The sequence below is a fragment of the Equus caballus genome, chromosome 4 (assembly GCF_041296265.1).
Source record: "Equus caballus isolate H_3958 breed thoroughbred chromosome 4, TB-T2T, whole genome shotgun sequence".
Lineage (NCBI taxonomy): Eukaryota > Metazoa > Chordata > Mammalia > Perissodactyla > Equidae > Equus > Equus caballus.
The window spans coordinates 59,435,077-59,462,735 of record NC_091687.1 but is presented as its reverse complement, the minus strand read 5'-3'; the positions used below and the strand labels follow the sequence as shown (position 1 = coordinate 59,462,735).

Below are 27,659 nucleotides of genomic sequence, written 5' to 3'. Positions count from 1 at the left end.
GGGAGGAGGTTTTCCTTCTTTATATTATAAGATCCTGAAGTGATAAAATACTAGCAGTCACAAAAAGGCAAAGATGCCACTACTACCACTACTGCTTAGCATTATTCTGAAGTACCAGCCATTTTGATTAGTCAAGAGTAAGGAGTCATAAATATTGCAAAAGTAGACGCAAAAATATCATTATTTGTAAAATCAACTAAACATTTACTTAAAACTCTAAGATTAAGTAATAATGACTGGTAACAAAAGCAGCATAAAACATTTGCTTTCAGATAAACAAACAATAATCAGCTGGAAAATATAAAGGAAAGAAAAAAACTCAGGTATTATAGCTATTAAAAAACAAAGATGAAATACCTAGAAATAAAATTAAGAATTATGCAGAACTTTTATGAAGACAACTGTAGAATTCCACTTAGCTACATAGAAGATGAATAAATGAACAGACTCAGTATTTTAAAATATCAATTCTTCCTACATTAATCTATACATTCAATGTGACATCAACTAAAATAACGTTTTTATAATAATAGTATGTTTTATAACAACAGAATGTTTTAAAAAATGATGCCAAAGTTCTGAAAGAAAAGGTAAGAACAGGTCATGAAAATTCTGAAATATTAAAATGAAGTCATAAATACTAATTTACTATAAAGCTGTAGTAATCAAAACAATACGGCAGCTGCACAGAAACCAACAACAAGGCAGACTAATGAGCCCGGAACAATTTCTGGGTTGAACCCAACTCTAACACTTACTAGCTGAATAACACAGAACAACATGCTTCACTTCTCCGTGCTAAGTTTCCTCATCTGTAAAACAGGATTAATAATAGCACCTCAGAGTTGTTATGAGGATTAAATGAGCTAATAGATGTAAAGAGGCTGGAACGACCCTGGCAGTACAAAGCTGCAACCATCATCAACAACATCATTATCATCACTACTTTTTGCCACTGGTAACTTGGTTTTCTGTATCTATTGCATGAACCTAATACAATCATGCACCCATGAAAATTGAAAGAGAATTTATTTATGGAACTTAACAAGCCAGTTATAAAATTACCGAGAAGAGAAAATGCACAAACATATGAAGGCAATCTTGACAAGAGAACATAAACAGGAGGAATTTACCATACCAAATATCAAAACACACTATGAAGAATAATAACTTAAAACATGTAATATTGGTATAGGATAGACAAATAGGGCAATGGCACAAAATAGAGAGTATGACAGAATATTATAAAAATCAAGTTTCAAATTATTTGGGAAAGAATGGTGCTTGGATAACTTGCCATCAATTTGGACAAAAACTGAAGTTATGTACACCTCACACTTTCACAAAAAAATAAATTTCAGATACATGAAAAAGCTAAACATAAAAACAAACAAAAAAGTATTAAAGGTAAATGAAGGAGAACATATTTATGAAATTGGAGTAGGGAAGGCTTGCCTCCAGAATTTAAAAACTGATAAAAAAAAAAAAAAAGAATAACACAAAATGATAGATTAGAAGAAATGCTGCAAGATAAATAACAAAGGATTAGTATACAGAATATATAACAAGATTTCCTATAAATCAATGAGAAAAGATAAAACCAGAAAAATGAGCAAAGTGTATGAATAGAAAGTAAGAAGGCCGGAGGCCAGCCCAGTGGCGCAGCAGTTAAGTTCATACATTCTACTTTGGTGGCCTAGGGTTCACCGGTTTGGATCCCCGGTGCGGACATGGCACCACTTGGCAAGCCAAGCTGTGGAAGGCGTCCCACATATAAAGTAGAGGAAAATGGGCACAGATGTTAGCTCAGGGCCAGTCTTCCTCAGCAAAAAGAGGAGGATTGGCAGCAGATGTTAGCTCAGGGCTAATCTTCCTCAAAAAATAAATAAATAAAATTAAAAGAATTTAAAAAAAGAAAGTAGGAAGACAAATAAATATGAGAAGACTCTCATCCCACTAACAACCGGGGAAATAAAACTGAAACAACAATAACGTTTTCACACATCAGACTGGTAAAAATAAGTTTAATGACATCAATGATCAGCATAAACAAGAGGAAAGAGGTAAACTAAAACATCACTGGGGGAAGTAGAAACAAGTACAGCATTATTAGATGATTTCACAGAAGGTACTAAAATTTCACTCCTGCACACACTTCAACCCAACTATTCCACTTTTCTATATCTATCTTAGAGTCATATTCACATAGTGTACAAGGAAATAAGTTCAAGGATTTTTTTGCCATAATTGTTTGTAAAGGAAAAAAATGGAAATTTTAGATTAATGCCATAAAGAAAATGGTTTAGGTAAACTGATATATCTATAGGTGGAATACCATGCAGCAGTTAAAAAGAATTAAGTAGATTTGTGTGTCCTGACATAATAAGCCTTCAAAATTTTTCTAAGTTAAAAAAAAAAGTAAACTATAAAAATGTATGTTAAAAAGAAAAATACATAGAGTTCTCGTCAAGATGGCGCTGTGAGCAGACGTTGAACTCGCCTCCTCCCACAAACACAACCAGGTTACAACAATTTTAGGAAGAATCACCCTGGATTGAAAACTGAAAACTGGACAAAAAGAACCCCCACAACAAGGGACAGTCCTGACGAAAGCAGAAGAGGCAGTAACTCTGGCTAGAGAGGACAAAAGCCACCTATGGGAGCAGCGGAGCTTCTCAGCTGGCCAGGCAGGAGCCAACCTAAGGTACGCAGCCCTCCCTGGAGGAGTGAGGTCCGGAGCGGGACAATACTGCTATAACCATCCTTTGTACTTAGCCCAACTGAGAAGGGGGGTCTTACTGTCTGGGTTTGCTGGCTATTAACTGCAGTGAGGACAGCCCGAGAAAAGCTATCGGACGAAAGCTGAAAAGATCCGGGTCTTAAAGGGGCCACGCACAAACTCACTCATTGCAGAAACCTAAAATCACCATAGAGAAGGCTGACTGTCCTTTGGTGAAACGAGACTCACCTGGTGGGCTCTGGGGGGCATCTTGGTGAGAGGAGGATCCTCTCCGGAGACAGAGACATTGGTGGGGGCCGTTGTTCTGAGCTGGTCCAGGCGTGCTGATACGGACACAGGTGGGGGCCATTCAGGTGCATCCCTTGGGCTGTTAGCCCAGGGGTCTGCCACACCCACTAGAGCACAGATTTAATCCAGTTCAGCCAGGGCAGGCAACCTGCCCTAGGGACTGGCCCCACCTAACAGCAAGCCCTCAGGCTACTTTTCAGCCTGCATTGACTGAATGCCTTGATCCTCTACAGGCAGGCAAAGGTGTCTGCCTCTGTGGGGCAGGGCTTGTGTGAGGACCTGGTGAACTCTGGGGGGCATTGGGGCAGAGGTGGGGGCCTCTGCAGTGTGGCAGTAGGGTACGCTCCAGGGGGTTGAGAAGTGTACACAGACTAGGACTGTGCTGACAGTGTATGTGGTCCAGAGAGGGTTGAGGCTTATCAGCAGCAGAAGACCTGTATTTCACAAACAGCCATAAAAAGGACCAGCCCCACCTTCCAAACCCTGAAACAACTGAGTGCCTCCATGCCAAGGGCTAGCCTTACTCAGCCGCACTCCTAAGAGAACTGACATCAGCCTTGTTGGCCTCACGCCTATCACAACTGTACGCCCCTGAGCCTAGCAACCAGCTACACTGGGTACCAACCCAATTAAGAGGACAATTGCAATAACAGTGTGATAATAGGCAGGACCAAGATGGCGGAATGAGTGGTCTTCTTTGTCTCTCCCCTGTCAAATCTACAACTAATTGGACATTCACCAATTAACAAAGGATATCCAGATAGCATCTCAAGACACCTAAGAGTCTCGTACTACTATACATCGGAAGGTGGACGGACTTCCCCCTGGGAGGAGGTGGAAATAGGTGAAAACTCTCTGAGCCTGACCCCGACCCCCGACCCCCGGACAGCCTAGTTCCTGCAGGAGGCTCTCTTCCAGCAGACTCCCCCATAGCATCGCCACACACCAAGGGCGGGAGTGTGCACTCACCAGCGGAGCGACGGTGGAAACAGGTGACAACAGCCCTACTCAAGCCCCCCACGATTACACCTAAGCCCAGGGGGAATCCCCAGGGTCCCGCACCCACCAGCAGGGAAGGCCTCCGCTTGCCATTAGCAGGGAGGCTCCGCCCAGAATCCAGAACAAAGGGAAGCTCCCAGCAGGCGGATTCCCCAGCACGGCACCAGACCGCAAGCTGCTGCTGGGCCCACGGTCTCCAGCACACGGGTCAGTGCAGGGGGAAACCCAGACTTCCCGTAGACGTGCTTGGGGACACGGTTGGAGTTCCAGTGCCTGGATCTGCGGCCCGGGGGGAGGCTCCGGGGTCCCACACCTCCCCGGCAGGGAAAGCCTCTGCTCACCATTAGCAAGGAGGCCACGTCCAGAATCCAGGACAAAGGGAAGCTCCCAGTGGGCGGATTCCCTGGCACAGCACCAGACTGCAAGCTGCTGCTGGGCCCACGGTCTCCGGCACACGGGACTTCCCGTGGACGTGCTTGGGGACAGGGTTGGAGCTCCAGCACCCGGCTCTGTGGCTCAGGGGGAGGTTCCGGGGTCCTGCACCCCCCCGGCAGGGAAAGCCTCTGCTCACCATTAGCTGGGAGCCCCCACCCAGCATTCAGAACACCAGGAAGCTCCCTAGAGCAGAATTCCCCACAAGGCAGCAGCTTACAAGCCACTGCCAGGCCCACGGACTCTGGCCATGATCCAGACGAGGCAAGGGGCTCCCAGAGATCCCGTGAGAGTGGAGTGGGGCAGAGTGGAGCTCTGGTGAAACGGCTACGTAGCCCGGGGGGAACTCCAGGTTCCTACAGCAGCCTCAGCGAAAGCCTCTGCACAGCACTAGTGGAGAGGTCCTGACTGGCAATCGCAAGGCGGGAAGGCCCTGGGGCAAAAGTAGCACAGCTAGGTGAGCTAACGACAGACTTCAGAAGATACCCATAGCTCTGCTGGGACCTATAGTGGACAAGTGTGATCTTGTGGGCTCTGTTAGGGACAAAGCAGCGATTATAGGTGATCCTGCTCCTGGTTGCTGGGAAAGCCCACAACACTGCTGCACACCACAAGGAGGGAGCGTGTCTAAGTGGGCTGCAACAGTAGGCATCAGCAGCCTGAGGCCCCCTTGCAATTGCCCCCACAACCGACGAGGGACCCCATAGTACCACTGTGACTACGAGGAGGGGTCCAGGTCTAGTCAGTAACAGCTGACAGGGTACCTGGTTGGTGCAGTCTAAACAGCTGCCCCCCCACACACACCAGTCGCAACAAGTGGAAGCAGCGACTAAACTCTATCTCTATGCAGAGGCACAAATCCACACCATCAAGCAGTATGAAAAAATATATTCAATCTCCAGAACAGAAGGAAAATGATAAGCACCCAGAAAACAATCCCAAAGACAATGAAATCTATAACCTAAATGACGATGATTTCAAAACTGCCATTATTAAAAACCTCAATGAGTTAAAAGAGAATTCAGATAGACAACTCAATGAGTTCAGGAGCTATGTCACAAAAGAGCTTGACACTATAAAGAAGAACCAATTAGAAATACTGGAGATGAAGAACACAATGGAGGAGATTAAGAAAAATCTGGACTCTCTGAACAGTAGGGTCGATAATATGGAGGACAGAATTAGCAATTTGGAGAATAGGAATACAGAAATGCTGCAGGCAGAGGAGGAGAGAGAACTAAGACTAAAAAGAAATGAAGAAACTCTCCAAGAATTATCCAACTCAATTAGGAGATGCAACATAAGGATTATAGGTATACCAGAGGGAGAAGAGAAGGAGAAGAGGGCAGAAGGCCTGTTCAAAGAAATAATAGCTGAGAACTTTCCAAACTTGGGAAGAGAGATGGAACTTCATGTGACAGAAGCCAATAGATCTCCAAACTTTATTAACGCAAGAAGACCAACCCCAAGGCATATAGTAGTGAAACTAGCAAAAGTCAACAACAAAGAGAAAATACTAAGGGCCGCCAGGCAGAAGAAAATAACTTACAAAAGAAACCCCATAAGGCTATCAGCAGATTTCTCAGGAGAGACCTTACAGGCTAGAAGAGATTGGAATGAAATATTCAAAACAAAACTATGAAGGACAAAAACCTGCAGCCAAGAATACTCTACCCAGCGAAAATATCCTTCAAATACGATGGAGAAATAAAAACTTTCCCAGATAAACAAAAGTTAAGGTAGTTCATCACCACAAAACCTCCTCTTCAAGAAATGCTCAGGAAGAACCTCATTCCTGAAAAATCAAAAAAAGGAAAGGGGTTACAAAATCCAGAACAAAGGAGATAAGCAGAAGGACAATAACACAAAGTAACAGCTCTCCATCAGGACAAAATGCAAAAGAACCAGAAAACAAGTGATAAAATGGCAACAGTAGGCCCCCACGTTTCAATAATCACTCTAAACGTGAATGGATTGAACTCTCCAATCAAAAGGCACAGAGTGGCAGGATGGATCAAAGAACAAGATCCAACAATATGCTGCCTCCAGGAAACACACCTCAGCCCCAAAGACAAACACAGACTCAAAGTAAAGGGATGGAAGACAATACTCCAAGCTAATAATGAACAAAAGAAAGCAGGTGTTGCCAGAGTTATATCAGACAAAGTAGACTTCAAAGCAAAACAGATAAAGAAAGACAAAGGGGGCAGTATATAATGATAAAAGGGACGCTCCACCAAGATGACATAACACTTATAAATATATACGCACCTAACACAGGAGCACCAAAATTCGTAAAGAAACTATTAACAAAACTAAAAGGAGACATCAACAGCAATACAATAATAGTAGGGGACCTCAACACCCCATTAACACCAATGGACAGATCATCCAGACAGAAAATCAACAAGGAAATTATAGAATTAAATGAAAAATTAGATCAGATGGACCTAATAGATATATATAGGACACTTCATCCAAAAACAGCAGGTTACACATTCTTCTCAAGTGCGCATGGAACATTCTCAAGGATAGACCATATCTTGGGAAACAAAGCAAGCATCAATAAGTTCAAGAGGGTTGAAATAATATCAAGCATCTTTTCTGATCATAATGCTATGAAACTAGAAATCACCTACAAGAATAAAGCTGGGAAAGGGCCAAAAATGTGGAGACTAAACAACATGCTACTGAACAAACAATGGATTATTGAAGAAATTAAAAAAGAAATCAAACATTATCTGGAAATACATGAAAATAAAAACACACTGTACCAAATTATTTGGGACGCAGCAAAGGCAGTCCTAAGAGGGAAATTCATTGCAATACAGGCTCACCTCAATAAGTAAGAAAAATCTTACATAAACAACCTCAAACAACACCTAACAGAATTAGAAAAAGAAGAACAAACAAAGCCCAAAGTCAGTAGAAGGAGGGAAATAAAAATTAGAGCAGAAATAAATGATATTGAATCAAAAAAAACAGTAGAAAGGATCAATGAAACAAAGAGTTGGTTCTTCGAAAAAATTAACAAAATCGACAAACCCTTAGCCAGACTCACTAAAAAAAAAAGAGAGAAATCTCAAATAAATAAAATTAGAAACGAGAGAGGAGAAATCACAACAGATACCAAAGAAATACAAAGGATCATAAGAGAATACCATGAAAAACTATACGTCAACAAATTGAACAACCTAGAAGAAATGGGTAAATTCCTAGACTCATACAACCTACCCAAACTGAATCAGGAAGAAATAGAGAATCTGAATAGACCAATCTCAAGTAAAGAAATAGAAACAGTAATCAAAAACCTCCCCAAAAATAAGAGTCCAGGACCAGATGGCTTCTCTGGAGAATTCTACCAAACATTCAAAGAAGATTTAATACCTATCCTTCTCAAACTATTCCAGAAAATAGAGGAAGATGGAGCACTCCCTAATACATCCTATGAAGCCAACATTACCCTGATCCCCAAACCTGACAAGGCCAACACAAAGAAGGAAAACTACAGGCCAATATCACTGATGAACATAGATGCAAAAATCCTCAACAAAATTTTGGCAAACCGAATACAGCAATATATCAAAAAGATTACACACCATGATCAAGTGGGATTTATACCAGGGACACAGGGATGGTTCGACATCTGCAAGTCAATCAACGTGATTCACTACATTAACAAAATGAGAAACAAAAACCACATGATCATCTCAAAAGATGCAGAGAAAGCATTTGACAAGATCCAACATCAATTTATGATAAAAACTGTCAATAAAATAGGTATAGAAGTAAAGTACCTCAACATAATAAAGGCCATATATGACAAACCCACAGCCAACATCATACTCAATGGACAAAAACTGAAACCCATCCCTCTCAGAACAGGAACAAGACAAGGGTGCCCACTTTCACCACTCTTATTCAACATAGTACTGGAGGTTTTGGCCAGAGCAATTCGGCAGGAAATAGAAATAAAAGGAATCCAAATAGGCAACGAAGAAGTAAAACTCTCGCTGTTTGCAGACAACATGATCTTATATATAGAAAACCCCAAAGAATCCATAGAAAAACTATTAGAAACAATCAACAACTACAGCAAAGTTGCAGGGTATAAAATCAATTTGCATAAATCAGTAGCATTTCTATATGCTACCAATGAACTAACAGAAAAAGATCTCAAGAACTCAATCCCATTCACGATCGCAAGAAAAAGAATAAAATACCTTGGGATAAATTTAACCAAGGAAGTGAAAGATCTATACAATGAAAACTACAAGACCTTCTTGAAAGAAATCGACGACGACATAAAGAGATGGAAAGACATTCCATGTACATGGATTGGAAGAATAAACATAGTTAAAATGTCCATACTACCTAAAGCAATCTACAGATTCAACACTATCCCAATCAGAATTCCAATGTCATTCTTTACAGAAATTGAACAAAGAATCCTAAAATTCATATGGGGCAACAAAAGACCCCAAATTGCTAAAGCAATCCTGAAAAAGAAGAACAAAGCTGGAGGCATCACAATCCCTGACTTCAAAACATACTACAAAGCTACAGTAATCAAAACAGCATGGTACTGGTACAAAAACAGATGCACAGATCAATGAAACAGAATTGAAAGCCCAGAAATAAAACCACACATCTATGGACAGCTAATCTTTGACAAAGGAGCTGAGGGCCTACAATGGAGGAAAGGAAGTCTCTTCAACAAATGGTGCTGGGAAAACTGGAAAGCCACATGTAAAAGAATGAAAATCAACCATTCTTTTTCACCATTTACTAAAATAAACTCAAAATGGATCAAAGACCTAAAGATTAGGCCTGAAACAATAAGTCTTCTAGAAGAGAATATCGGCAGTACACTCTTTGACATCAGCTTCAAAAGAATCTTTTCGGACACCATAACCCCTCACATGAGGGAAACAATAGAAAGAATAAACAAATGGGACTTCATCAGACTAAAGAGCTACTTCAAGGCAAGGGAAAACAGGATTGAAACAAAAAAACAGCCCACTAGTTGGGAAAAAATATTCACAAGTTATTTATCCAACAAAGGGTTAATCTCCATAATATACAAAGAACTCACACAACTCAACAATAAAAAATCAAACAACCCAATTACAAAATGGGCAGGGGACATGAACAGACATTTCTCCAAAGAAGATACACGGATGGCCAATAGACACATGAAAAGATGCTCATCATCACTAATCATCAGGGAAATGCAAATCAAAACTACACTAAGATATCACCTTACACCTGTTAGAATGGCAAAAATATCCAAAATCAAGAGTGGCAAATGTTGGAGAGGTTGTGGAGAAAAGGGAACACTGAGACATTGTTGGTGGGAAGGCAAACTGGTGCAGCCACTATGGAAAACAGTATGGAGATTCCTCAAAAAGTTAAGAATAGAAAAACCTTATGACCCAGCCATCCCACTACTGGGTATCTATCCTAAGAACCTGAAATCAGCAATTCCAAAAGTTCCATGCACCCCTATGTTCATTGCAGCACTATTCACAATAGCCAAGTCATGGAACCAACCTAAGTGCCCAGCAACTGATGATTGAATAAAGAAGATGTGGTATATATATACAATGGAATACTACTCAGCCATAAAAAAGGACAAAGTCGTCCCATTCACAACAACATGGATAGACCTTGAGGGTATTATGTTGAGTGAAATAAGCCAGACAGAGAAAGACGAACTCTGTATGACTCCACTCATAGGTGGTAGTTAACATATGGACAAAGAGAACTGATCAGTGGTTGCCAGGGGAAAGGGGGGTTGGGGGAGGGCACTAGGGGTGAAGTGGTGTACCTACAACATGACTAATAATGATGTACAACTGTAATTTCACAAGGATGTTAACTTTCATAACCTTAATAAAAAAAAAAAGAAAAATACATATCAACTGATGACAGCAAATTACCCTCTGGGAAAGAATCTGGGGTAAAGAGAAGTATTCAAGGGGGCCTTATACTTCATTTCTCTTGTTAAAATCTTTTATAACAAAATATTCATTTATATTTACGTAATTTTTGTAATGAAAAAATAAAACAAATACTTGTAAAAAAAATCCATACACACACAAATATTTAAAATAAACAGGAACCATATTCTTCTCCCCAATCCCACTCAATTCAGAGGGATCCAGCTTCCTTCAACAGTTCGAGATATAACCAAGCAAACTTTTCCCTACATTACTTAAAACTTTTACATATACAAGCAGATGTATATGTGCACATACATGTACAGACACACATGCATGTGTGTATACATTACTATAGATGTGATAACATGTATACATATGTGTACCATATGCACACATGGACATAAGCCCATGTTTCCAAAATGAGATGGTTACAATGGCAAAAACTGCATACAATAGGGTAGTAGTTTAGGTAAACTGTATCATATCAAGTTAAAGAAGTATTATTCAGCTATGACAGACAATGGGGTTATGGGTTAGAATTTGGGTATGAGTACTGGGGTAGAAGTGATATTTTCTCTTGTGTTTTCTAAGTTTTCTATAATAACTATAGATTGCATAGTGGCAATAAAACCTTTTTAAAAAATAAAAATCAAAGGAGAGAATGCTTTCTGAAATAAAACATGAAGAACATAAAGTGCTAAACAAATATAAGGCTTCATATTGTTAGCACACATAAAACAATATGACAAACTCACATTTCATATATCATCACTTACCAATTCCACTGTCATCTAATCGCATGTAGCCTTCTGCAAGTGAGCTGAAGCCAGTTAATCCTCCCATTGCTGCATAAGGAACATCCTGTCCCACTGGTTTTCCCTGAGCCAGTCTTTCTTGCTTAGTTTCCACTACTGTGTCATGGGCATATGCAGGCTGACCACAAGCACAAGTGAAGCAACTATGGAATCCTGAACACTTGGAACCTGAATTAAGATGTAAAGGAAAGTAAATGTTTCTAAATATAGGTACTGAGCTGTTGCCCTAAAAATGCTTAGCTTAGCCAAAATCACCTGAATCTGGATCCCTCATACACAGTCCTCTGGCCCTGTAACTCCACCTCCAGCCCCTGGACTCCCTCTCAGCCACTGATCACACTTCTTAAAGATGCTAAAGTGGTAAAGGGGTATGTAGTAGAAAAAAAACATACTGGAAAAACCAACTGGGATTAAAAGAAATTGGGTTAAACACTGGAAAGCCAGGAAATGCAGGCCCCCTCCTCAAATACTGAGTTAAAAGCAGGTGTGGCAGGGACAGCGCAGGGGCCAGGACCAGGTGAAGAGAGAATGTGGAAACCTCCTTGTGGACCAATTCCCAAAAAAAGCCATATTGGAAGGCCTACCCACAGACATAGAAAGGATGCAATGGAATATTATTTAACAAAAAAAGGAAAGAATACTGATACACACTACAACATGGATGAATCATAAAAAGATTATGCTAAGTGAAAGAAGCCAGCCACAAAAGACCACATATTCTATGATTCCATTAATATGAAATGTCTAGAATAAGAAATCCAGAGAAACAGAAAGTAGACTATTGGTTGGCTAGGGATGGAGGGAGGGAGGAATAAGGAATGACTGCTAATGGATATGGAGTTTCTTTTTTGCGGTGACTAAAATGTTCTAAAATTTATTGGGGTGATGGTTGCACAACTCTGTGAATATATTAAAAGCCATTAAATTGCCTCCTAGAAATGGATAAGTTGCGTGTGTGTGAATTATATCTTAATAAAATTATTATATTTTAAAAAGCCATATTGAAATGGAGGCCAGAATACACCATTAATAAAATCTTTACACACTCACACTTCTGACAAATGTGTATGAGAACCAAGGCACATAACAAATGAGTTTTATCCAACTACTTCAATACTTAGCCAATGAAACAGATCTAATCCTGCCATCGTCATTAAAAATGTTTTATAACATATTTCATCATAAAATTTCAATTCAAAGTACTACAACTGGAATAACTATCCCCTGAAGAAAAATACTGGACTAATATCCTACCTATTTCAAAGGGTTTTTAAAAGGAGGATTAAGCAAAAGGGCATGTGAGATAGGGGCTGGAATTTGGGTATAGATATTGAGGTAATGGTGCTATTCCACAGAAAGTGTTAAAATTATCTTGTTACATTTTGATTTTCCCATCAGCCTATGTTTTAGGCAATAACAATAATCTACCAGCAAATTATAAACTTTTTTCTGACTTATAAAATCTTTTTTAAAAACTTGTAAATAGGATTTAGTTGATAAAATTCCCCCATTCAAAAATTTGAATCAGATCACGTGTAGTGATTCTTTAAAATCTTTGACTACAGCACAGCCAGAAGGACCCACAACTAGAACATACAACTATGTACTGCGGGGCTTTGGGAGAAGAAGAAATGAAAAAAAAAAGAAGATTGGCAACAGATGTTTGTTCAGGTGTCAATCTTAAAAAAAAACTTTTACTATTACTTATTTGAATTGTATGAGATTAGGGTTTATGAGTACAAAGCATACAAATAACTCTGAGTTTTCCCACAACAATAAAACTTTAGAGTAGCTACCCATCAAATTTTTCTTGGTTGCTTAATACTCTACAGCTGAATAAAACTGGCACAAAGACACATTAAATATTCAATAAAGAAATAAAAATATTTTGTTTGTGTGTTTATAACAATGCAACTCACAGGCATTGCATATAAAGCCAGGCGCAGCACTGTGCTGATCAGCAAAGTGCTTGCACCTGCAGCGAACGGGCTGTGCACCATTCAAAGGGACATAGAGGTAAGCTCCACACTGGCAGCCAGTCACTCGGCAAGGCAGGCTAAGGGGGCGCTGCTGTGGAATCGTTCTGAAGTCAGTTTTATGTTGCTTATACCTAAAAACAATAAAAGGGAATAAATAATATTAATAATAAAAAAATAAAAGGGAAAAACATATTGCAAGTATTGCCAGGGATTACAATTTCTCTTCTGTTATATACAAAACGCTTCTTTCTTATTTTTATTTTTGTTTCGTTGTTCTTGTTAGTAAGGCGAAAATAAACTCCCCTATATGCAGTATTTCTGTCAGCCATGTTGCTTTGGTCAGGGAAAATCTCCAGTCTTTACATTTTTATTTTCAGTTATTTAAGAAGAATTTTCACAGCAATATACAAAGAATTATCATATAATTCCCTTAAAATACTTACCACTATAGATTCTTTAATATGCAAGACAACCTAAGAGTATGAAAAAAGTTTGTTATAAAAATTCTTTTTATCAAAGTGCATGACTTGCATTTATTTTCACAGGTTTGCTATTTAAAAGTGAAATAAGTTTAATAAACATATAATTAATAGGATGTCATCATCATGGCAGCATGAGAAAATCCCTTTGTCCCTCCTTCCATCTACAGTGAGTAAAACATCCATAACCCAACAAAGGCTCCACTGCCCAACAGATCAGGATGCCGGAGACATCATACATTGGTACACACAAAGGTGAGTGGGTTGGAGCACAGAGAGGAGGCTAAACAGGGGAACAGCAGAGGCAGAACCCAAGATGCTGGATCTCTGGCCACAGCAGCTGAGCCAGCCATCCCCAGCCCCAGAGAAGTTGGTAGGCAGCAGCAGAGGCACACATGCAACTCCTGCAGCCACAGGGAATGGAGCAGCAGTGGAGGTGGAGCCCAGTGATTCCAGGCTCAGCTCAGACCCTGGTAGCAGCAGCAAAGGTGTGCATGGCACTCCTACATCCCAACAACAGTGGCATGTGTCACCACAAGGTAACAGGAAACAGCTGAGACAGTGCCCTGTGTACCAGGTTCCCTCCCCACACTTCTCCTACCATGGCAGCTGAGCTTCCAATCCAGATGATCCCAGACACGGCTGAGGTGCCAGCCATTCCTGTAGCCCCAGCAGCAAAATCAGTGACCACAGCAACACAAGCAACAGCAAGGCATCAGTGACCCCGAGAAGCGCAAGCAGTAATGAAGAGAGTACCAGCAACTGCCCCAATAGAGGCAGTGGAGGGTGGAATGTGCAAATCCTCAAATATAGCCAGAGGCAGCTGATGTAATAGATACTAAAAACTAGTGCTGCAGCACCACCTACTGAAAAACAAAAGAAAGCCTTCTAATCTCTAAGCAGTTGAAAAATTTGAATCAAAACAAAGCTATACCTAAATAAAAAACATGTTTGCTACAAATGCACCAGCAGAGGTATAACTCAGCAAGCACCACAAAAAGCCACGGTACCAGAGCATTACAAAAAGAAAACAATTCTCTAGAAACTAAACATAAAGTCATAGAATATTGTGATCTAACTGATAAAGAATTTAAAATAGCTGTCATGAAGAAACTCAGCAAGCTACAAGAAAACTCAGTAAGGCAGTTCAATGAGCTCAAGAATAAAATCAATGAACAGAAAGACCAAAGAGATTGAAACTCTAAAAAAGAACCAAACGGAAATTCTAGAGCTGAAGAACTCAATAAATGTGACAACGAATGAATTAGAAAGCATTGGAAATAGAGCAGATGTCACAGAAGACAGAATTAGTGAGCTTGAAGATAGGAACCTAGAAATGATGCAGGTAGAAAAGGAGAGAGAACGAAGAATCAAAAAAAAAAAAATGTTGAAACTCTATGAGAATTATCCAACTCCATTAGAAAGAGCAACTTAAGGGTAACGGGTATCCCAGAAGGAGAAGAGAGAGAGAAGGGAGTAGAGAGCTTATTTAAAGAAATAATAGCTGAGAACTTCCCAAACCTGCAGAAGGAACTGGATATAAAAATCCATAGGGGCTGACCCCATGGCCTAGTGGTTAAAGTTACACATGCCCCACTTCAGTGGCCTGGGGTTCGTGGGTTTGGATCCTCAGTGTGGACCTACTCTATTCATCAGCCATGCTGTGGAGGCATCCCACATACAAAGTAGAGGAAGACTGGCATAGATATTAGCTCAGGGCTAATCTTCCTCAAGCAAAAAAAAAAAAAAAACGAGGAGGATTGGCAACGGATGTTAGCTCAGGGCGAATCTTCCTCACAAAAAAGAAAAAAACAAAATCCATTAAGCTAATAGAACACCCAATTATTGCAACACAAAAAGAACTTCTCCAAGATACATGATAATAAAACTGTCAAAAATCAATGACAAAGAAAAAATATTAAAAGCAGCCAGGGAGAAAAAGAAAACAACCTACATGGGAATCCTCATTAGGCTTTAAGCAGATTTCTCATTAGAAACCCTACAGGTCAGGAGAGAATGGAAAGATATATTCAAAATATTGAAAGATAAAAATTTTCAGCCAAGAATACTCTATCCAGCAGAGTTGTCTTTCAGATATAAAGGAGTGAGGGAGAAATAATGGCTTTCCCACACAAACAAAACTAAGGGAGTTCACCACCACTAGACCTGCCTGTATATAAGATGTGTTGAAAGAAGCTCTCCTACCTGAAACAAAAAGGCAACAATATACAAAGCTTTCAGCAACATGATAAATAGATGGAATGAGAAAGTTGCAAATCTGTATCAAAATAAGGTAGTAAATGCTTAATTATAACATAAAGGTTAAAGGGAAAGGAAGCATTAAAAATAACTATAACCACTTCAATTTGGTAACAAACTCACAATTCAAAAAGGGATAATTTTGGGGCCAGCCTGGTGGCACAGCAGTTAAGTTCGCATGTTCTGCTTCAGCAACCCGAGGTTCACCGGTTCGGATCCCAGGTGTGGACATGCCACCGCTTGTCAAGCCATGCTGTGGCAGGCGTCCCACATATAAAGTAGAGGAGGATGGGCACGGATGTTAGCTCAGGGCCAGTCTTCCTCAACAAAAAGAGGAGGATTGGCAGCAGTTAGCTCAAGACTAATCTTCCTCAAAAAAAAAAAAAAGGATAATTCCTGACAACAAAAACATAGATGGGAAGAAGAAAAGGACAGAATCTGCAAAGGCAAATAAAGATACAAAGCTATCAGCAGAAAAAGAACTATCTTATCTACGAGACCTTTTATACAAACCTCATGGTAACCACAAAACAAAAAATTCAGAACAGAGTCACAAAACACAACAAAGGGGAAACCGAGAAACACATTACAGAAAACCACCAAACTGAAATGGCAGACAGAAACACAAGGAAAAAGAAACAATGGAAATGTAGAACAACTAGAAATCAAAAGATAAAAGGGCAGTATTAAGCCCTCATATATCAATAATCACCCTAAATGTAAATGGATAGAATTCACTAATCAAGATACAGAGTGGCTGAAGGATTTAAAAACAAGACCCAACAATATGCTGCCTCCAGGAGACCCATCTCAGCTCTAAAGACAAACATAGGCTCAGAGTGGAAGGGATGGAAGATGATACTCAAAGCAAATGCCAACCAAAATAAAGTGGGTGTAGCCATACTTCTATCAGACAAAACAGACTTCAGGCCAAAGAAGATAACAAAAGATAGAGATAAACATTATATAATGAAAAAGGGGACTCTCCACTAAGAAGACATAACACTTATTAATATATACACACCTAACATAGGAGCACCAAAATATATAAAGCAATTATTAACAGACCTAAAGGGAGAAATTGACAGCAACACAATAAGAGTAGGGGACTTTAATACCCCACTTACATCAATGGATAGATCATCCATCCAGAAAGTCAACAAGGAAACATCAGCCTTAAATGAAACATTAGACCAGGAGAACTTTATATATATATATATATATATATAACATCCCATCCAAAAGCAGCAGAATACACATTCTTCCCAAGTGCACGTGGAACATTCTTAAAGATAGACCACATGTTGGGAAACAAAACAAGACTCGACAAATTTAAGAAGATGGAAATCATATCAAGCATCTTTTCCAACCACAGTGGTATGAAACTAGAAATCCACTACAAGAAAAAAGCTGGGAAAGTCACAAATATGTGGAGACTAAACAACATGCTACTGAACAACTATAGGATCAATGAGGAAATCAAAGGAGAAATCAAAAAATACCTGGAAACAAATGAAGATGAAAACACAACATATCTAAATCTATGGAATTCAGGAAAAGCAGTAGTAAGACAGAAGTTTATAGAAATACAGGCCTATCTCAACAAACAAGACAAATATGAAATAAACAAACTAACATTACATCTAAAGGAAATGGAAAAAGAAGAACAAAGCCCAAAATCAGTAGAAGGAAGGAAATAATAAAAATCAGAGCAGAAATAAATGATATAGACACTAAAAGGACAATAGAAAGGATCAATGAAACTAACAATGGTTCTCTGAAAAGACAAACAAAAGTGACAAACATTTAGCTAGACTCAATAAGAAAAAAAGGAGAGAAGGCTCAAATAAATAAAATCAGAAATCAAAGAGTAGAAATTACAATGGACACCACAGAAATACAAAAATTATAAGAGAATACTATGAAAAGCTATACGCCAACAAACTGGATAACCTAGAAGAAACAGATAATTCCTAGAATTATACAACTTTCCAAACTGAATCAAGAAGAAATATAGAATCTGAACAGACCAATCATTAGTAAAGACAGTCAAACAGTAATAAAAAAGCCTCCCAAAAAACAAAAGTCCAGGACCAGACAGCTTCCCCAGTAAATTCTACCAAACATTCAAAGAAGATTTAACACCCATCCTTCTCAAACTCTTCCAAAAAAACGAAGAGGAGGGGATGCTTCTTAACTCATTTTATAAGACCAATATTACCTCGATACCAAAACCATACAAGGATGACACAAAAAACGAAAATTACAGGACAATATCACTCATGAACGTAGATCCAAAAATCCTCAACAAAATATTAGCAAATCGAATATGGCAATACATTAAAAGGATCCTACACCACAATCAAGTGGGATTTATTCTGAGGATGCAAGATGGTTCAAAATCCACAAATCAATCAACGTGATACACCACATTAACAAAATGAAAATCACATGACCATCTCAATAGATGCAGAGAAAGCATTCAACAAGATATAGCATCCATTTATGATAAAAAATCTCAATAAAATGGGTGTAGAAGGAAAATATCTCAACATAATAAAGGCCATATATGACAAACCCACAGCTAACATCATACTCAACAGTGAAAAACTGAAAGCTATCTCCCTAAGAACAGGAACAAGACAAGGATACCCACTCTCATAGTATTCAACATAGTATGAGAAGTCCTAACCAGTGCAATTAGCCACGAAAAAGAAATAAAAGGTATACAAATTGGAAAGGAAGAAACAAAACTGTCACTATTTATGGATGACATGATTCTTAGAGAAAACTCTAAAGAATCCACCAAAAAAACTATCAGAAATAATAAATGAATACAGTAAATTTGTAGGGTAACAAAATCAACATACAAATATCAGTTGTGTTTCTATACACTAACAATGAACTAGCAGAAAGATTGAGACTACAATCCCATTTACAATCACAATGAAAAGAATAAAATACCTAGGAATAAACTTAACCAAGGAGGTAAATACCTATACACTGACAACTATACAACATTGTTGAAAGAAATCGAAGAAGATGCAAAGAAATGGAAAGATATTTTGTGCTCATGGACTGGAAGAATTAACATAGTTAACATGTTTATATCACCTAAAGCAATCCACAGACAACATGCAATCCTTATCAAAATCCCAACAACATTTTTCACAAAAATAGAACAAAGAATCCTAAAATTTATATGGAACAAAAGATCCCAAATAGCCAAAGGAATCCTGAGAAAAAATTATAAAGCTGGACGTATCACACTCCCTGATTTTAAAATATACTAGAAAGCTATAGTAATCAAAACAACTTGGTACTGGCAGAAAAACATACACACAGATCAAGAGAACAGAATTGAGAGCCTAGAAGTAAACCCACCCATCTATGGACAGCTAATTTTCAACAAGGGAGCCAAAAACATACAATGGAGAAAGGAAAGTCTTTTCAATAAACGGTGTTGGGAAAACTAGACAGCCACATGCAAAAGAATGAAAGTAGACCATTATCTTACACCATACACAAAAATTAACTCAAAATGAACTAAAGACTTGAATGTAAGATCGGAAACCATAAAACTCTGAGAAAAAAAGACCAGCAACATACTCCTTGACATCAGACTGAGCAGAATCTTTTTGATTATGTCTCCTCAGGCAAGGGAAATAAAAGAAAAAATAAACAAATGGGATTACATCAAACTAAAAAGGATCTGCTCAGCAAAGGAAACCATTAACAAAATGAAAAGATAACCTACAATTGGGAGAAGATATTTGTAAATTATACATCCATAAAAGGGTTAATATCCAAAATATATAACGAATTCATACAACTCAATATCAAACAAACAAACAACCCAATTAAAGAATGGGCAGATAATATCTGAACAGATATTTTTCCAAAGAAAATATATAGATGGCCAACAGGCACATGAAAAGATGTTCAACTTCACTAATTATTAGGGAAATGCAAATCAAAACCACAGTGAGATATTACCTCACACTCGTCAGAATGGCTATTATTAAAAAGACAACAAATAACAAGTGTTGGAGAGGTTGTGGAGAAAAGAGAACCCTCGTACACTGCTGGTGGGAATGTAAATTGGTGTAACCACTATGGAAAACAGTATGAAGCTTTTTAAAAATTAAAAATAAAACTACCATATTATCCAGCTATTCCTCTTCTGAGTATTTATCCAAAGAACACAAAAATACTAATTCAAGAAGACATATGAACCCCTATGTTCATTGCAGCATTATTCACAATAGCCAAGACTTGGAAATAACCTAATGCACATCAACAAATGAATGGATAAAGAAGATATAGTATGTACACACAATGGAATACTACTCAGCCATAAAAAGGTTGAAATTTTGCCATTTGTGACAACACGGATGGACCTTAAGGGTATTATGCTAAGTGAAAAAAAGCCAAATAGAGAAAGCCAAATACCACATGATTTCACTCATATGTGGAAGATAAACAAAAATACAGATACAGAGAACGAATTGGTGGTTACCAGGGGGAAATGGGGGTTAGGGATGGCAAAACAGGTAAAGGGGCATATGCGTACAGTGACAGATGGCAACTAGACTTTTGGTGGGGAACACAATGTAGTCTATACAGAAGGCAAAATATAATGAGGTACATCTGAAATTTACACAGTGTTATAAATCAATGTTATCTCAATTTAAAAAAGGCTTATTGCATAAATGATTAAAAAATTAAATGTAATCAAAATAAACTGAATTTATAAAAATATATTTTAATATAATTTAATTTTTAACTTCAAGATAAATTATCAACATTTTCAAAAGACAAAGCTCTACATTAAAACACTGTAAGTAATTTTCTTAAATAGACCACTTGCGTTCTTCTCATAAGATGGTACTCAGTAAAATAATACTAAATGTATTATTCTCAATATTAATTTCAGTAACAGAAGTTAAAATAACAATGAGATATCATTTTTCACTTAGCAAGAAGAGCCAAACTATACATAATTTTTAAACTATATGCAATTCACAATGCCGTCAAGAGAGTTACAGAAGAACCAATCCCACAAAATAATGTTTTAAGAAACTTAAAAAGATCCATCCTTTAACCTAGACAGCTCTTTTTTAGAAAATATACCCTAAGAAAATAATTCCATGTATAGAAAGAGCTTTGTGCATAAAGTTAGTAGTAGCAACAATACCTAAAACTGGCAAAAAATATATGTACATACACATACTCAACATACTAATAATAAGGGAATGGATAAGCGAGTTACTAGACAATAATTTTCAAATTTTTTAGCAGTGAAACCCTTTCTTCAAATAAAATCTTTTACAGAATCATAATATATAAAATAGGTAAAGGCAGAATTGGTTAAAGCAAGGGAAAGGGCCAGAATTGGAGTCTGTCCTTCCTCTAACCTGCCTGTCCACCTGGTACACCCTGAGACGCCCTCACAGCTCTGGAGGACACCATGAACACCACTGGACCAGCCGGAATACCGAGAAGGATTAACAGTCTTGTTTACAATTACTGCATAACAATGTGGAAACATATTTCTGTGACTCTGTCAAGAAAAACTGGTTTAATATTTATACGCACACATTTAACAACTAAATGAACTACATAAGGAAAAAATTACACGAATATAGTAAAACGTAGGGACAGCGGGTGGCTTCTGGCGGTGAGTCTTCTTTCAACTATTCTATATATTCCTCTTTTACTTTAATAACCATGTTTCAGTTTTAGGGAAAAAAAAAATTTAGACAGAGATCTCACTGGGTGACTAGTACTAAAGAAAACTTTTCCATCGAAGTTGGGTTGGGTCCATTTTGAAGGCTAATTCCATGCTGTATAATCATACATTGATAAGAGACTGGCACTAAATTTGTACAAGAATAAATCGTAAAACTAACACAAATTCACCAAACTCCTCTGTAATTCCAAAAGATATCAATGTAACCCTCATCCTCCATTCCTCCAATGTTTTTACTTGGGGTTGCTACATAAGTTTCAAGACAAGCTATACACAACATTACTCATCCTAGCAACTGCCTAACAACCTTTGGCAAACTGCAAGTCTGTAAACAGCAAGTAGACAAAGAGTCTCTCATCAGAGAGCCCCAGAAACTAACAGAACAGGGCAGTCCTCCTTCTGCTGTTCCTGGGGAACAGAAAGTTACAGTTGTTACCTAAAAACATATTATGGGTTCAGTGATTTTTCCGTGAAGCAGCTTTGTCCTTTGGAGCTTTACAACCAGGACCTCTGACAGCAGGAAAATTTAAAGTAGAACATGACAAATAGCCAAACGCAAACCTCAGGTACAGCCAACACACATCAATGACTTGAAGCCTCATGTATTCCTTCCTTCCATGTGCTTTCCCTGGAAAAGGACCACTTGTAATAAAAAGCTGTGTGCTTATATTTTTGTTTGGTTAAAAAAAGATATCAACACAACACATTGCTTAAAGTGTAAAGGAAGATTAGTACATTTGAGGAGAAATCCTTCTATTTGTAGACTGGTAACCTGTTCAGGGTGGGTCAAATTAAGCAACTCTTACAGCAGTTGTTCAGTCTGACGACCCATCCTCCACTACCTTGTCCGGTGGTGGGAGAAGCAGACTGCTCCCAGCCTAATTGAAAGAGCCCTGGCAAAGCCACAGGGGCACCACATCTTTCTTAGCAATGGAGAGAGAAGAGACGCTTAAAGTGATGGACTCCATAGGGAATTCTAATAGAATAGAAAAGAAATTTTTATATTATAGCAAAGAAAACCACTTTAGATAATTTCCAGCATATTATATAATGGCCTGTTTTTTAATGTTTCTCAATTATCACACATAATGTTATTTATAGAAGGAAGATATGCTCTGCTACAGTTTTATATTTTCTAATCACCAGAAAACTTAGAAATAAAATATCTTACCTATGTGTACAAAAACACAGTGTCTCAGGACCCACAAGTTTACAATCCATTCCAGTTGGTGATCGCCAGCTCACAAATAATCTGTTCTCTGAGCGCATAGGTAAAACTTTTCTTTTGTATTCTTCATATTCTTCTGGAGTAAAAAGTTTCCCTCCATCGTCCTCACCAACAATCCTAAAAAAAAAAAACAAAACAAAACTTCTCAAGCCCTGAGTATTTATTTTGCAGGTTAAAAATACTAAACCCTAAAAGTAAACTATACTTGTATAGTCAAAAGAAAGGCTGCTTCAGCTTTGACTTTTTTTTTTTTTTTACTTTAGTCTCATATTTCCTTCCTTCCTTCCTTCCTTCCTCCCTCCCTCCCTCCTTTCTTCCTTCTTTTTTGTGGTGAGGAAGATTGGCCCCGAGTGAACATCTGTTACTAATCTTCCTCTTTTTTTTTTCTTCTCCCCAAAGCCCCATACATAGTTGTATATGCTAGTTGTAGGTCATTCTAGTTCTTCTATGTGGGATGCCACCACAGCATGGTTGATGAGCAGTGCGTAGGTCCACACCCAGGATCATGAACCAGTGAACCATGGGTCGCCTAAGTAGAGTGCACGGGCGAACTTAACCACTCGGCCACGGGGCTGGCCCCTAAGCTCATATTAATAGCAAAATTACACACAATGGTAATAAAGCTTTTGCTCCCCATATCAAAGAGGATTATAAATAAGACAGTCAATGAATTTGTAACATCTGACTTTGATTAAGGTTCACCACTGGAGAATTACCACATATTCATCTCAACTTCTCCTTCGTTTCTGAAGGAGAACATGCCTAGTCTTCTCATTAAAAGCTGGAGCCTAAACTGCTAAAAATTTTAACATTTTCCTCCTTTATAAATAGTACCCCTCCCCGCAAAAAAACAGTACAAAAAACATCAACACAGAAGACATGACTAATGTGCACACCTGAATCCAAACGCTGGCTAGGAACTTAAACTCATGTGGGACCCACAAACACCCCTGGACCTGCACAAGCTCAAACCCACATGTGTGTTGGGTAATCAGGCGCATGATTTTTTAATTCCAGAAGCAAGACCTCAAAATCTTATGGGAAAAATTAATCCACCGCTATTTCTTAATTTCTTAAGAAATTAAGAGTTGGCTTCCCCAGAGAAGAAGGAAGCACAATTAAAAGAATCTGTTCAAAACTGAAGAAACTTCTTGAAAATACCCCCCTTTAAAAGTCATGAAAAGTGTTGTTTGAAGAATGATCCAGAATTTTTTGTGCAATCCATACCTTCTTCCATACTTTCAAGCCTTTAGCTGAAGTAGATAAATAAAACCAATTCAGAAGCTATGAAATCATCACACCCTTCTTCCTTAAATAATTTAGATACACAAGAGAGAAAAAACAAAGGGAATTTTATTCTAAGTTCTAGGCCATTTCACTTTTATAATAGCTACCAAGAAGTACACCAACAGGTACTGGAAAGACTTTAAGATCAGCGCAGATCTTTAAAGAAAAAGATCATTTGTATTTAAGTTCTGAACCAATCCAGTTCAAACTTTGTTGCATTTACGGAACCCCCGAGGGATCCAGTTCAAATGCAGATTCAGATTAATAGGTCTGGAGTGGGCCTGAGAGTCTGCATTTCTAATAAGCTCCCAGGTGATGTCTACACCAATGGTCCATGATTACCACACTTTGAGTAGCACGGCTCTACCTTTTATAGCAAATTGTTTCAGGTTAGCTATGTTTGCAAAAATAATTTCCCACCAGGCCCTAACATTTTCTGGGCCACGCAAGAGACTACAGCTGGAGGCCCACACTCCACATATCTAAATATCTTAAGTTATCAGTCAAAACCAGGGCCCAGCAACTTGTTCCCAGGGAAAAGCCCTGGAGACTCAGGGGCCAGCTCTGCCTTGGGTGAGGGCTGGGTGGAAGCCGTCCTGACATAGGACTCCTGGAGCTACCTGGACCCACCTGAACCGGGCATGAGGCCTGACGCACCAAGCTCCTCACCCTCACTTTTCTGGCTCAGAACTACCAGGCATTTCTAGGCATTACCCAAACTATACCACCGAGACAGTCAGAGGGGGTGCAGTCAGCATGTGAACTCTTGGGTGATTTGGGGTGACCACTTTTAAGTGGAGCAGCCCCCCTTGCTCAATGAGGTTTCCCAGGCAGAGCTGTGATTGTCTCACTTCCCGGTTATACACAAACATTCCACACACACACACACCCGCATCCTCCTGCTTGTCCCTCTCCAGTAATTCCCACTCACCCACTTCCCCAACTATCAAAACCTTTCTTCGGATGCCGGCCAAAAGAACAGGTCGCCGCAGGTGCACTGGCCTCTGTCAAGGCCCGGGGCAGTGAGTCGTGTTCTCAAGCCAAAGAGGCAGCTGCTTCTCCAGCTTCTGGAGAGGAGTTTCTCCAGAACCACGGAAACTACACCAGTCGGTGTCTTTCTCCTAAAACCAGCCCTTTGGGGTTGGGAGCACGCTTGGAATTTCACCACTCATCCCATTACTAAACTACCATGCCAACTGGACGTCTGCTAAGTTCATAGGCCCCGAGTATTCCATGTGTAATTCTTCCATGGCCATTTAGAAAAAAACAACTGGACCTCTGCATAAATCTAGAGTTACTAATCCTTGTGGGAAGCGGTCGCTGCGGGAGACCTCTTAAACCGCCTTGGAAGAGACTGACTGGAATAGAACTGCCCGTCATTCAAATACTCAATTACAGAAAGACAAAACTTGACATCGACGTAAGCCTCCCCCAACAGCCCGGGGACGGATTCCGAGCGTGCCACCTGCGCTCCCTGGGGCGAGGGGCCCGGCCGCCCGAGGCCTCGCCGCCCCGCGGAGCCGCCGCCTCACCTCCGGTACTCCAGGTACTCGTCCAGCGCCGCCGCGCCGCCGGCGGGGAACGTCAGCCGCTCCATGGCCGCCGGGGAAGGGAGCCGCACCCGCCCTGCGCCCGCCAGTGCGCGAGCAGACCGCCGAGCGGCCACGCCCCCGCCCGGCCGCCTCCCCATTGGCCCGGCCCGAAGACCGCGGCGTCGGCGCAGGGCGCGCGCTTCCACCTGGCCGCCCGCGCCGGGCGCGAGGAGCGCGCTGTCTCCAAGCCAGCCCCGGCCGACAGGGGGTGCTGTTTACCGCCCTCCCCAAAGCTTGCCGCTGACGCTTCTCCCTTTCACGGGTCTGGCAGGACTCTTTGTAAAGGAACAAGTGACAAGGGCGTGCAATACCTCGCATGAATGCACGCACGGACGTGGCTTATTTCTTTGTGCAGAGATTTTCGCTGGTTTTGAGAAAGTTCTGGATAGTTTCAGGACCCCCTCCCCATAATCACCAGCCGTGTTTTCAAAATTGGCGTTTAAAAACCTGTGACGTGTAATCAATAGTCCTGCCTCCAGTTTGGCTGTCACGAAAGCAACATGTTCTTCAAAGGAAGTGAAAAGCGGGTTTAAGGGGAAATAAATAGAAACCATTTGGTTAAGATTTTTTAAAACCTTTGGAAATAGCCACAAAATCTTTTTTTTTAAGTTGAATTACCTTGCGATTGGTGATTTGTCCATAATTTGGTTTAGCAACCTGGAAAAGGGGTCGGAAATCCATCGTTACTCAGGAGTCTAAACTCTCAGGCTCCCTGGGGATCAGCTTGAGCGCCCTCTGTAAATTATCTGAGAGGGAGAACCGGCAAACAAGAAAAATAATTCATTGAACTACAATACTTTATTCCAAAAATACTTTCCCGAATATTTCTGGTCCAAAAAACAAAATATTATGTAGACAGATTGTTTAGGTGCTCCTCCTACCTCCCTTTTCACTGTCCTTTCTTCACTTCTAAAGTCGTCCTCCTCTCAAGGCGATCCCATTCCCACTTTGACGTCCTCACTACCTTTTGTTAATTACTCTCCACGAGTGTTATCTCCTAACTCAGCCTTAGCCAATAAACTTTCAAGTCTCTGGAACATATTTGCATTTTATAGAGAGGTTTTAAGGTTAAAAAATCTTTCAACACTCAGATAAAGGAGTGATCCTGAAATGGGGTTATTTTAGGGTAAGGAGCCCTGCTCAGTACTCTCCCCAGTCACGCCCTGTGGGGCACTGCTACCAGATTTCTCGTTATGAGCACCTAGCCCTACTTTAGGCAGCAGCTAGACTAACAAATATAAATAGCAGAAAGTGCTAGGCTATGTGAGCTTATAGACTAGTGGCAGGGGAGTATCTAGGGAGGCAAATACAATTTAATAAATCTAGAGGTAAATAATTAAAATAGGCTTGGTGTAACTGTGGACTCTTCCAGGAATAAGCTGAAGCAGTAAACTCTTCTGACCAAAGAAGTCAACAAAAATATTAGACGTGACAAATAAGACTATGAAAAAAATAGAAAATGTTATCCTAACCTTGTATAAAACTCACACCGTTGCTAATCAGAATACTGTATATGGATTTGACTTCTACTTTAATAAACAAGTATAATGGCACTATAATTTCCTCCCGAAAGGTAGCTAAATCGATCTAGGAAGTAGGATAGACAAAAGGACTTGAAATTTGCCTAGACAACTGTTAGATATTTTACATATATAGTCTTCATAAAATGAGATAGGTATTATCAGCATTTTGCAGTGATGTATAAGTTAGGAATGCTATCTTCTGCAAATAACAGAATAATTCAACTAACAGTGGCTTAATTAAACATAGGGGTTTTTGTTACTTTAAAGAAGTGTTGGGGTAGGCCGTTGCTGGCATTGATTCAGGGCATTTCCTCCATGGTTGCAAGAGCTCCAGAAATCAT

The 27,659-nt window shown here is 39.6% G+C and overlaps 1 protein-coding gene across 4 annotated transcripts in view; it reads right to left on the bottom strand.

The window, feature by feature from the left end:
• The window catches only part of FAM221A (family with sequence similarity 221 member A), a 33,282-nt gene extending 7,263 nt beyond the window's left edge, over positions 1 to 26,019 (bottom strand). Inside the window, exons 1-4 of one of the 4 annotated variants that reach the window (XR_011437878.1) lie at positions 25,736 to 25,892; positions 22,860 to 23,033; positions 13,139 to 13,329; positions 11,181 to 11,387 (exon numbers count right to left, since the gene is read on the bottom strand). Coding sequence is in view for 3 of the 4 variants with exons in the window: in XM_023639380.2 (XP_023495148.2) it covers positions 11,181 to 11,387; positions 13,139 to 13,329; positions 22,860 to 23,033; positions 25,736 to 25,893 (730 nt within the window). In the remaining variant the exon portion in view is untranslated. Of the gene's footprint in view, positions 1 to 11,180; positions 11,388 to 13,138; positions 13,330 to 22,859; positions 23,034 to 25,735 lie in introns of all 4 variants that reach the window. The other 3 variants (XM_023639380.2, XM_023639382.2, XM_023639379.2) reach the window with 3 other exon arrangements.
• Positions 26,020 to 27,659: the final 1,640 nt, after the last annotated feature.